The sequence below is a fragment of the Pelophylax lessonae genome (genome assembly GCF_965119305.1).
Source record: "Pelophylax lessonae genome assembly, chromosome: 3".
Lineage (NCBI taxonomy): Eukaryota > Metazoa > Chordata > Amphibia > Anura > Ranidae > Pelophylax > Pelophylax lessonae.
This window is the reverse complement of record NC_138770.1, coordinates 62,425,868-62,438,857: the sequence shown is the minus strand read 5'-3', so window position 1 is coordinate 62,438,857 and position 12,990 is coordinate 62,425,868. Positions and strand designations below refer to the sequence as shown.

Here is a 12,990-nt window from a genome sequence, read left to right as displayed (position 1 = left end):
TAGACTATCCCCATACAGTCTGCCTAACGAGACTATCCCCATACAGCCTGCCTAAAGAGACTATCCCCATACAGCCTACCTGACGAGACTATCCCCATACAGCCTACCTAAATAGACTATCCCCATACAGCCTGCCTAAAGAGACTATCACCATACAGCCTGCCTAAAGAGACTATCCCCATACAGCCTACCTGACGAGACTATCCCCATACAGCCTGCCTAAATAGACTATCCCCATACAGCCTGCCTAAAGAGGCTATCACCATACAGCCTGCCTAAAGAGACTATCACCATACAGCCTGCCTAAAGAGACTATCCCCATACACCCTGCCTAAAGAGACTATCTCCATACAGCCTGCCTAATAAAACTATCCCCATACAGCCTGCCTAAAGAGACTATGCCCATACAGCCTGCCTAAAGAGACTATCCCCATACAGCCTGCCTAAAGAGACTATCCCCATACAGCCTGCCTAAATAGACTATCCCCATACAGCCTGCCTGAATAGACTGTCCCCATACAAGAAAAAGAAAAAATATGGGATGACAGACCGTGGTCCGTCAATCTCAACAAGAGACCAACTAAGGGCACTCGAGACTCAATTTGGTAAAAAATTGTATATTTTATTGGGCACGTATGCCTGAAAAAGTAAATAACTAATGAAAAAACTCAGGGTGGTGTGGGTGACACTGAATGACAACACATTTAAAAGACATAAAAATACACAAGGCCTTGATACCTCATGTCCTGCACGTATGAGGGCAGGCTAGTCACCATGTCCTTGATTAGCGCGTCTATAAATTTCCCTGTTTTCTCGAGGGGACCCCCTATTGCTGAAACAATAGGTCTCCCTGGGGGATTACTCAAGGACTTGTGCAGTTTCGGAATGATGTAGAACGTGGGGATGTTATAGTTTTTAACTATCAGGTGGTCAACTTCCTTTTTGGAGATTAAGTTGGCCTCCTTTGCTAACAGGATCTTGTGGTTAAGGGCAGAGACAAGGGAGGGAAAGGGGCTGTCCTTGAGTTTCTTATAAGTGCTGGTGTCACTCAGCTGTCTCTGTATTTCTTTGACATAAATGTCTTCGCTCAGAAGTACCACATTCCCTCCCTTGTCACTGCCCTTTATAACCACGTTGGGTGCCTCAGCCAATTCCCTCAGGGCTGTTCTCTCCTCCTTGGATAAGTTGTCGGTCCCTTCCCTGTACCATTTAATTTTACTAAGGTCCTCTTGGACCATGTCCAAAAACACCTTAATATTTCTGTGTTTTGAAAGGGAGGGCATCTTTGTGGATTTTATGCGGAGGTTGGCATCCCTTCTAATTAGATCACTCATTCTGGTATCCTCATCTGTTTCCTCACCTTCCAAAAGGAGAGAGGTAAGAACTTCTATCAATTCTGTGTCTTCCTCTGAAGGAGGAACCTCTTTATCAGAACTTTCTCCCTCTCTGCTATGCCAGATCCTAAAAATGACCTTCCTAAGGAAGAGACAGATGTCCTTAAAGACATCAAATTCCGTCATAGAGGAGGTTGGTGCAAAGGATAATCCCTTACTAAGTAGCCTGATGTGTCTTTCCTGTAAGTCAAAATCGGAGAGGTTCACAACTTTAAGGTCACCAGGTACCATATTTAGCAATGTTTTTTTTTTTTTTTGGGCTGTTCGATCTGGTGGCCCTTTGTGGACCCGTATTGTGTTGGCCTTCTTCGCTTTTGACTTTCGGATTTACCCTCCCCCTCTGGGTACCTCCTAACGGTTCCGGTTGCAGAGAATGTGTTTTGCCGGGTAGTGAGTCCGTTCCTGGGACTAAAAAAGTCACATATTTGTCTGCTACGTCTGATTCACTCCCTGATGACTGTCCCCTATGCCAGCTGGAATTTCTGTTTTTCTTAAATTTTCCTCTAGATCTACTCCGGCTTCTGATTACTGTGGGGTTAAAGAGATCCTCACTTTCACAGTTGATGATATTTTGTCTGAATTTGTTCTGTTTGGTGGTTTTTAGATTTTTTCTACCTCTTTCTTGAGATTGTCGTTGAGTTTATGGAATTCTTCCTTATCTTTGTAAGGTTCTAGGGCAGCTGTACTGGCCTCAATCTCGTTTTGTAGGTCCTGTAACTGCAGTTTCTCTTCTTCTATAATTAGGTTCATTACGTGTATGCCTCTATCCATGCAGTCCTGTTTCCACACCTCCAGAAATCTGGAGGTGTGCAGGTGTTGGGCTGGAATCAATCTCTCTCTAAGTCCCCTAGGTATAACTCAATGTGAGATATGGGATTGGAGGGATGCAATATCCCATTTCCTGCATGCTAGGATGTCTCCAGCCAACTGAGCCACCATTGCATTTGTATGACGGTTCTCAATGGGTGGAGGTAATTTGCTTGAGTCCTTTCAGCACATGTGCCTTGTGTATTTTTATGTCTTTTAAATGTGTTGTCATTCAGTGTCACCCACACCACCCTGAGTTTTTTCATTAGTTATTTACTTTTTCAGGCATACGTGCCCAATAAAATACAGTAAAACCTTGGATTGCGAGCATAATTCGTTCTGGAAACATGCTTGTAATCCAAAGCACTCTTATATCAAAGCAAATTTCTCCATAAGAAATAATGGAAACTCAGATGATTCGTTCCACAAGTCCTTCAGTTTATAGTCTATATACAAAGATTATAGCAATGTGATAGGTTGTGTAACCATAAAATGTCCATCCACAATATGCAGCCTTCCCAAGGGGATTAGAAGCAAAATCTAGCAGAGCTACAGAATGCACACAGGACCTTGACTATGAAGAGCGTCTACAATCGCTCGATTTATTCTCCCTGGAGAAGAGACGTCTGAGGGGGGACATGATAGCAATTTATAAATATCTTAATGGGGATCCCAGCTTAGAAAAAAAGCTGTTCATTCGAAGGGATTGCATGAGGACTCGAGGGCATACAATGCGATTAGAGGAGAAGCGTTTTAACCTCAGGCAACGTGGGGGGTTCTTTACTGTTAGGGCTACAAGATTGTGGAATTCTCTACCACAAGAGGTGGTTTCTGCGGGTAGTATGGTGGCTTTCAAAAGACTCTTAGACTTACATCTCAAGGATCAGAACATTCAGGGGTATGTGAGATGATTACAGCCACACACACCTACACAGGTTGAACTGGATGGACTATTGTCTTTATTCAACCTCACCTACTATGTAACTATGTAACTATGTAGAATATAAGAGAGATGAGAGGCGCCTCTAAGTGTAGCAATATGGTTACATTTAATGAAGGTACAACATTTAGCAACTCACATGGTTGATGATTAAAATAGGCACATCTAAGTATGCAGCCATCCGGGGTAAAGCTGTCCACATAGACCATCTTCTGAACCACCGGCTCTCACCACTGTCAGTCTGCAATCGTGACCGGGAAGAATAGCCTGCAGTAGAGTGATCTGAAAGTGAGGCTTTGAATCACTCGTGGAGTGCAGCGGGGAAGGGATGATGAAGATGGCTGTGCAGAGAATGGTCTATGTGGACAGCTTTACCCCGGATGCCTGCATACTTAGATGTGCCTGTTTTAATCATCAACCATGTGAGTTGCTAAATATTGAACCTTCATTAAATGTAACCATATTGCTACACTTTAGAGGCGCCTCTCTTCTTTTTTATACATGACGCTACTTGTATATCAAGTCAAAATTTATTTTAAAAATTTGCTTGTCTTGCAAAGCGCTCTCAAACCAAGTTACTCTCAAACCAAGGTTTTACTGTATACAATTTTTTACCAAATTGAGTCTCGAGTGCCCTTAGTTGGTCTCTTGTTGGGATTGACGGACCACGGTCTGTCATCCCATATTTTTTCTTTTTCTGGTATTCAATTGTCCAACGGTCACCGTTCATGACTCTCCTCCTTGTTTTTGAGCCACGCTCCTTTAGGGATTTATGTGACTGACTCCCTTTTACGGGATATCAAATAGGCCAATTCTGGAACACAAATGCTTGCTTTTTTGTACTATCCCCATACAGCCTACCTAACGAGACTATCCAAATACAGCCTGCCTGTCAGGCCTACCCCTAACATTTTTGCAAGACAATATAACCAAACAAAAGCTTTGTTTGACCTAAAGGTACAGTAGGTGTGAAAGCTGAAGTGGTTCAGTCCAATTGGTTAAGTCCAATCAAAACTACATGTCCATGTAAAGTTGGTCATATACTATACAATCTGATTGTACAATCACTGTACAGTTCCCTTTAGAGTTAACAAAATTATGTAATATGAAGGTACAGCTAAACATTCTTTTCCATTAGAGTCAAATCAGACTGACCCTTATACTAGATAGGTGTTGGTAAATCACAGCAACCAATCAAACCATACACATAGGCTTACCGGACCCGTTCTGGGTAGAAGAGCGCCATATTCCAGACAAGGGCACCACCCCAGTCATGTCCAATGAACGTCGCCTGGGAAATACCCTGAAAATATAAAGCAGATTATGACATCAACACACTGTTCTGTCTAAAATGTCAGATGATGCCCAAAAATGCAGACACACCCACCATGCTGTTTAGATCACCATATTCACGTTTTTTTGCCTGCTAATGAAACTTCACAATATGTGATCTGCACAACGGCATTCTGCATGGTTGCTTTAAATCTGACCTCCAGCCTTCCCCCTCAGTCTTGCACAGTTGTACCGGCTCCTCTCCGGGACTGAAATTACTTCCTCTGATTTCACCGCACACTGTGAGATTCTCACACTGTGTATTAGAAGCGGTAGCAAGTCAGAGAGAGCCCAAATAATTTCCTGGCTTGAAGATACCCAGCATCATTTAGCTCTTTCCTCCCCAGCCTGATTGCCCCTGGTCCGCCCCTTTCATTCACTTAAATTCAGTTTTGTCATTCATGGAGGCTCATTATGTCTGCATTCAAATAAATCCTATCCAGGAATGGCCACTCTTCAAGACTGGCGTCCACCTGAATCATTTCCTGGCTGAGGGATGTCTCCAAATTGTGGCCCGGGGGCAGGATGTGGCCCTTTACTTGCTTTTACCTGGTCCTTGAGGGAAATATTACCCCCAATGTCAGCAACAGTGGGCCATAGTCCCTGCCACTCTATTCCTCAAACTGACAGCAATAATGGGGGACAATTCCTTCCACTGACACCAATGATGGGGCACTATTCCTCCCACTGACACCAATGATGGAGCACTATTTCTTCCACTGACACCAATGATGGGGCACTATTCTTCCCACTGATACCAATGATGGGACACTATAGCTCCCACTGATACCGATGATGGGACACTATTCCTCCCACTGATACCAATGATGGCGCACTATTCCTCCCACTGACACCAATGATGGGACACTATTCCTCCCACTGATTCCAATGATGGGACACTATTCCTCCCACTGACACCAATGATGGGGCACTATTCCTCCCACTGACACCAATGATGGGGCACTATTCCTCCCACTGATACCAATGATGGCGCACTATTCCTCCCACTGACACCAATGATGGGGCACTATTCCTCCCACTGATACCAATGATGGAGCACTATTCCATCCACTGACACCAATGATGGAGCATTATTCCTTCCACTGACACCAATGATGGGGCACTATTCCTCCCACTGACACCAATGATGGGACACTATTACTTCCACTGATACCAATGATGGGGCACTATTCCTCCCACTGATTCCAATGATGGGGCACTATTCCTCCCACTGACACCAATGATGGGGCACTATTCCTCCCACTGATACCAATGATGGGACACTATTCCTCCCACTGACACCAATGATGGGGCACTATTCCTCCCACTGATACCAATGATGGTTCACTATTCCTCCCACTGATACCAATGATGGGGCACTATTCCTCCTACTGATACCAATGATGGGGCACTATTCCTCCCACCGATACCAATGATGGGGCACTATTCCTCCCACTGATACCAATGATGGTTCACTATTCCTCCCACTGATACCAATGATGGGGCACTATTCCTCCTACTGATACCAATGATGGTTCACTATTCCTCCCACCGATACCAATGATGGGGCACTATTCCTCCCACTGGCACCAATGATGGGGCACTATTCCTCCCACTGATACCAATGATGGGACACTATTCCTTCCACTGATACCAATGATGGGGCTCTATTCCTTCCACTGATACCAATGATGGGGCACTATTCCTCCCACTGATACCAATGATAGGACACTATTCCTCCCACTGATACCAATGATGGGGCACTATTCCTCCCACTGACACCAATGATGGGGCACTATTCATCCCACTGATACCAATGATGGGACACTATTCCTCCCACTGACACCAATGATGGGGCACTATTCCTTCCACTGATACCAATGATGGGGCACTATTCCTCCCACTGATACCAATGATGGGGCAATATTCCTCCTGATACCAATGATGGGGCACTATTCCTCCCATTAACACCAATGATGGGTACTATTTTGCCCACTAACATCAACAATGGGGGAACTGTTACTCCCACTGACTCCAGGTCATTTTCTACCCCCACTGGCCAGAGTGCGGCCCCCCTAAATTTTGAAGATAGTAAACTGGTCCTTTGTTTAGAAAGTTTGGAGACCCCGGGTCTAGCCCTTTCCTCCCCAGCCTGACTTTCCCTGGTCTGCCCCTTTCATTCATTGGATTTCAGATCTTTCATTCATGGTGACTTAGCGTCACATGGGGATGATTAAGGTCTGCATGCAAATGCACCCTTGTCCAGGAACGCCTACTCCTTTAGACTAACAGTCAACCCTCAATCTAATATTTGCATGCCTCCTCCCACTGCTTGCAACAGAGTTAAATTCTGCAGAGGCAGGGTGCTATAATGTCTTCAGTAAGCTATGTATGTTATTCTGCCGACCCCTCCCACCAGCCATGATCTGTCTGCAATTCATAGAGAAGCACAGAGTCCCAGTTATGACATCACTGTGTCTATAATAAAGTGTGTAATGAAAATGGAATTTTTTAAAAAAAAAAGTGTATTTAGTGTATTGATAAGAGAGGATACAGGGAATGAAAAACATAAACAGATTAAACTTCAGCTTTAAAGAGGATTTCCAAATTATACGGTGCTCTTTTTAAACTAGACAAGAAATTAAGGGTCATGAAATCTTGTGGGGGGGTCGGTATAAAATATTGATCTGCATCTTATAAAACAATAATTCTTCTATATGAAGATTATATAAAAAAAATAATTATTGTTCCCACGTGGAAAATGAGACAGGGAGCCTGGCGTTGTAATCCAGCAATATGCAATCAGACGCCTCCGTCTTCCTGCTGGAGTGCCGCGCTCCTTGTCTGAGCTCCGGCTCCTAGCCACAAGTACACTTCATTATCTGCTGCAATATGCACTTCACCGTCCCGACAGACGCCCAGCCGCTGCAGGAAATCAAACAGCTGTATACTGCACCGAGGAGTGACCTTTACCGCTCCTCGCCTTGCCGCTTTATTACACACATTAAGTACTGCAGAACAAACCTTTACACAGCTGAAAGGACCACGGCGTCCTTCCGAGAGGCCAAACTACATCAGACTGACTCATGCCAACTAGACCTCCTACATCAGTAGCTCTGTATTACAAATAGAATTTCTGTCCTCTGGCCTTCCCTTCAGTCTTGCACCGTCGTACAGGCTCATCTCCTGGACTGATATCACTGACTCTGATTTCACCACACACTGTGAGCTTTTCACAATGTGCATCAGAAGCTGCATCAAGTCACATAGAGCCCGCCTCATTTCCTGGCTGAAGGACGTCCAGCATGATCTAATCCACTCGTCACCAACCTTTCAGACCTCACTGACCACTAAACTCACAATTTGAGTCTCATGCCTTATACACACAATGTTCTCTGCCCCTCTCCACTGGGATCACACTGCTGCCTTATACACACAATGCTCCAGCTCTCTGTCCCCCTCCCCTGGATCACACTGCTGCCTTATACACATAATTCTTCAGCTCTCTGCCCCTCTCTACCAGGCTCACACTGCTGCCTTATACACACAATGCTCCGGCTCACTGCCCTCCTCCACCTGGATCACACTGCTGCCTTATACACACAATGCTCCAGCTCGCTGCCCCCCTCCCCTGGATCACAATGCTGCCTTATACACATAATTCTTCAGCTCTCTGCCCCTCTCCATCGGTATCACACTGCTGCCTTATACACACAATGCTCCAGCTCTCTGCCCCCCTCCCCTGGATCACAATGCTGCCTTATACACATAATTCTTCAGCTCTCTGCCCCTCTCCACCGGGATCACACTGCTGCCTTATACACACAATGCTCCAGCTCTCTGTCCCCCTCCCCTGGATCACACTGCTGCCTTATACACACAATGCTCCGAATCACTGCCCTCCTCGCCTTGGATCACATTGCTGCCTTATACACACAATGGCTCTCCTCCCCCCTTCCCCCTGGATCACACTGCTGACTTATACACACAAGGTTCTAGCTTTCTCCCCCCCCCCCCGATCACACGGCTGCCTTATACAAACAATGCTTCGGCTCTCTGCCCTCCTCCTCCTGGATCACACTGCTGCCTTATACACAAAATGCTCCGACTCTCTGCCCCCCTCCCCCTGGATCACACTGCTGCCTTATACACACAATGCTCCGGCTCTCTGCCATCCTCCCCCTGAGTCACACTGCTGCCTTATACACACAATGCTCTGGCTCTCTGCCATCCTCCCCCTGAGTCACACTGCTGCCTTATACACACAATGCTCCGACTCTCTGCCCCCCTCCCCCTGGATCACACTGCTGCCTTATACACACAATGCTCCGGCTCACTGCCCTCCTCGCCTTGGATCACATTGCTGCCTCAAACACACATTGCTCTGGCTCACTGCCTCCTTCCCCCAGATCACACTGCTGCCTTATACACACAATGCTCCGGCTCACTGCCCTCCTTGCCTTGGATCACATTGCTGCCTTATACACACAATGCTCTGGCTCACTGCCTCCTTCCCCCGGATCACACTGCTGCCTTATACACACAATGCTCTGGCTCTATGCCCCCCTTCCCCTAGATCACACTGCTGCCTTACAGAGACTCATATTTGGATCTCAGCTCCTTATCAAGCCATGTGCTAGAGCTCTGTGCTCACTCCTACAGTCTGTAATCAGTGCTGCCATTCGAAGTTCAATTCACAGTTCACAGGAGCCGGAACTACAGAGGAGGCATCGGGTATCAATGGGCGCTGACAGTATTGACTGTCAGGGCGCATTGAGAAAAACGCTGAACACAACATTGGACGGCATACATTCGCCACAATGTTGATTTGCCGCAGAACCCATGGGGACGACCAAAATTTTCTCGTGGACCATCATTGGTCCATCACTGATTGGCGACCACTGATCTAGCCCTTTCCTTCCATGCCTGACTTTCCCTGGCCCACCCCTTTCATTCACTAGATTTCAGTTGTGAAGGAGCAGCTGCTGACCCAGTCTGGCCTTCATACTAGTGAAAGGGTGTCCAATGAGTACAGCTACTCCTTCATACAAGTGAAGGAGTAGCTGTCAACCCAAACTGGCCTCCATACTAGTGAATAGGCTGTCACAGAGCTAAGCTGACCACCATAAAACTGAGCTAAGCTGATCACCACCCAAGTGAAGAGAAAACAGCCAAATCAAGCTGGCTGGCATACTAGTGAGTGGGCAGTTGCTGAGCTAAACTGGTCACCATACAAGTGAAGGAGCAGCTGTCAACCCAAGGTGACTGGCATACTAGCAATGGGCAGTGGCTGAGCTAAGCTGATCACCATAAAAGTGAAGGAGCTGCAGCCAAGCTAAGTATGCCACCAAGTTAACCTATACAGCCATTCATTTCTTTGGCAGACATCTAGGCTCAGACAGCCTATTCTCTTTGATGGAAAGAAATGCTCCTGCACCTGTAGGGCCCCCACCCACAACTGGGACATCTCTGTTAGACAAACACAGGACCCACATGTAAAAGCCAAGAGTAGGCTGGCTTCTGGTCTGAATGTGGCCTGGATCCTGTCACCTGGGCCATACCACAATTTTGGGGGTTGGCAGCCCCTATGCATAGTTTTCCGTACCCTGTTGTTGGCACCAGTCGGTATCTGAGTCACACTGAAATTGACGCAATAAGTCAAAGGAACTCAATCCTGAAAGTGGACCATGGATGGTATTTAGGGCTAGGCATTAAGACAGTCCAGACTGGAAGGGGGCAGGAGTCAGATCACAGAGAACACCTTGGGATGGAACATCTTCACCTTGCACCATAAAAAATGTACATTCTAGGTGTGATACCTGGTGTTGAGTTATTCACTTTAAGGTCATCACAGAGGACAAGGGGGCACTCTTTACGTCTAGAGGAAAACAGATTTCATCTCCAAATACGGAAAGGTATCTTTCGTAAGAGCTGTGAAAATGTGGAATAGACTCCCTGCAGAGGTGGTTCTGGCCATCTTAGTAGACTGTTTTAAAAAAGGCCTGGCTTCTTTCCTGGGTGTACATAATATAAATGGGTACTAATATTTATAGATAAAGTTGATCCAGGGAATATCCGATTGCCTTTCGGGGGATCAGGAAGGAATTTTTTCCCCTGCTGTAGAAAATTGGGTCATGCTTTGCTGGGGTTTTTCGCCTTTTTTTTGGATCAACCATGGGTATAGGATTGTGTATATGTGATTGTATATATTTTTTTTCTTTTTTATTGGTTGAACTAGATGGACTTGTGTCTATTTTCAACCTGACTAACTATGCAACTATACTTAGGGGGAAAGTGAGCAATGCCTGCACAGGTTCTCAGAGAAAGGGGTAGTTGTATACTTCATAATGTTGGACCTCATTGCTCACCTGTGTACTCTATATGTTGTCATTTATTTGTACATTGAGCTACATAGATTGCACTATACACCTGTCATGTGGTATATACACAGCAGAAATGTTTGTAATGGATGCTCTTTCAGGCTTTGACATGAAATTTCCATTAGTTCATTTTGGGTGTGCTTGTTCTGGCTTTTACCTAAAATCACGGATACACATTATTCTTTCCTTGTGACGTTCTCTCGGAGAACTAAACAATATTCTGACAATGTTACAATTTATAATCCGAAATCCCTAACTTAAATGTCTCCCGGCCTCTAATCTAGCCAAGCCGTATTATGCTATAGAGTGAGATTTTCCCCACTCACAGCCATCTCTTTATAGTACATTTGCTGCACATTTATTTAATATTCCACATACGCATCCAATACAAATAACTGTGTAAGTGCTGAAATCCCCTCAAAGAAGATTATTTTGTTCTCTCAGTTCCACTCCCCTGAATGACGGCTTTCAATGGAAGGATAATTACAGCACAGCAATATAGTTCCCTGCTTACACTCATCATACATCTCTCTCAATGGTGCATTAGTATTTTTATTTATAACCCATCAGCCTGAAGTGAAGCTTTCATTAAAATTTACACAAGTCACCTGGGAATGTTAACAATACCAAATCACATTATTTTGATAAACAAGGAATTACCATGCATACAGTGGCTTAGTGCAGAGGTCCCCAAACTATGGCCAGCTGGGGTCAGTGGCATATCCTCAATGATCAATGACTGAAGATTAAGGTCAGCATAGGCTGCCTATGGTCTCTACATCTAATGGGAGGGGGGACTCCTAAGGCAGCCTCTGATGTAAGGAGTCTCTGATGGGGACCCCAATGTAAAGTGGGGATCCCAATGAAAGGGAGGGCTCTGATGTAAGGGGGTACACTGATGGGGACTGTGAGGTAAGGTGGAACTCTGATGGGAACCCCCATGTAAGGTGTGGGGGCTCTGATGGGGACCTTGAGGTAAGGGGGAACTCAGATGTAGGGGGGACTCTGATAGATACCCTGATGGAAGAAGGGACTCCTATGGCAACCTCTGATGTAAGGGGACTCTGATGGGGACCCCAATGTAAGGGGGACTCTGATAGCTATGCAGATGTAAGGGGGACTCTGATGTGAGGCGGTACATTGATAGGGATCCTGATCTAAGGTGGGACTCAGATGTAAGGGGGACACTGATAGGGACCCTGATGGAAGGGGAGACTGTAAAGTGGGCCCTAAAGTAAGGGGAGACTCAGGTGTAAGGGGGATCTCTGATGGGGACCCCGACATAAGGGGAGGGGGGCTCTAATGGGGACCTTGATGTAAGGAGGGACTCAGATGTAAGGGGGACTCTGATAGGTACCCTGATGGAACGGGGGACTCCTAAGGCAGCCTCTGATGTAAGGGGACTCTAAAGGGGATCCCAATGTAAGGGGGGAACTCTGAGACTCTGATGGGGACACTGATGTAAGGCAGTACATTGATGGGCACCCTGATGTAAGGTGGGGTTCAGATGTAAGGGGGACTCTGATAAGGTCCCCGATGGAAGGGGGGACTTCTAAGTCAGATTTGGATGTAAGGGGGCTTTGATGGGGACCCCATTGTAATGTAATTTTGATAAAGAAGGAATCACCATGCATACAGTAGCTTAGGGCAGAATTCTCCAAACTACGGCCTGTGGGCCACATCCAGCCACCAGTGGCATATCCTCAATGACTAAGGATTAAGGGTAGCAGAGGCTGCCTGTGGTCTCTACTTATGATGGAATGGGGGACTCCTAAGGCAGCCTCTGATGTAAAGGGACTCTGATGTGGACTCCTATGTATGGGGGGGACTCTGATGGAGATCCTGATGTAAGGGGGGGGGGCTCTGATGTAAGGCGGGACACTGATAGTCACCCTGATGTAAGGGGGGGCTCAGATGTAAGAGGGACACTTGATAGGGACCGTAATGGAAAGAGGACTCCTAAGACAGACTCTAATGTAAGAGGGCTCGGATGGGGACCCCTAATGTAAGGGATGGCTCTAATGGGGACCCCGTTGTAAAGTGGGATTCTGATGGGGACCCCAAATTAAGGTGGGAGTCTGATGAGGACCCTAACGTAAGGGAGGACTCTGATGTAAGGTGTGACACTGATGGGGAC

General features: G+C 46.2%; 1 protein-coding gene across 1 annotated transcript in view; it reads right to left on the bottom strand.

Annotated features, from left to right (window-relative positions):
* Positions 1–12,990, bottom strand: part of EPHX2 (epoxide hydrolase 2) — a 178,220-nt gene that overhangs the window by 74,083 nt on the left and 91,147 nt on the right. The window contains exon 11 of the mRNA XM_082250219.1: positions 4,359–4,444. Coding sequence (XP_082106345.1) covers positions 4,359–4,444 — 86 coding nt within the window. The remainder of the gene's footprint in view (positions 1–4,358; positions 4,445–12,990) is intronic.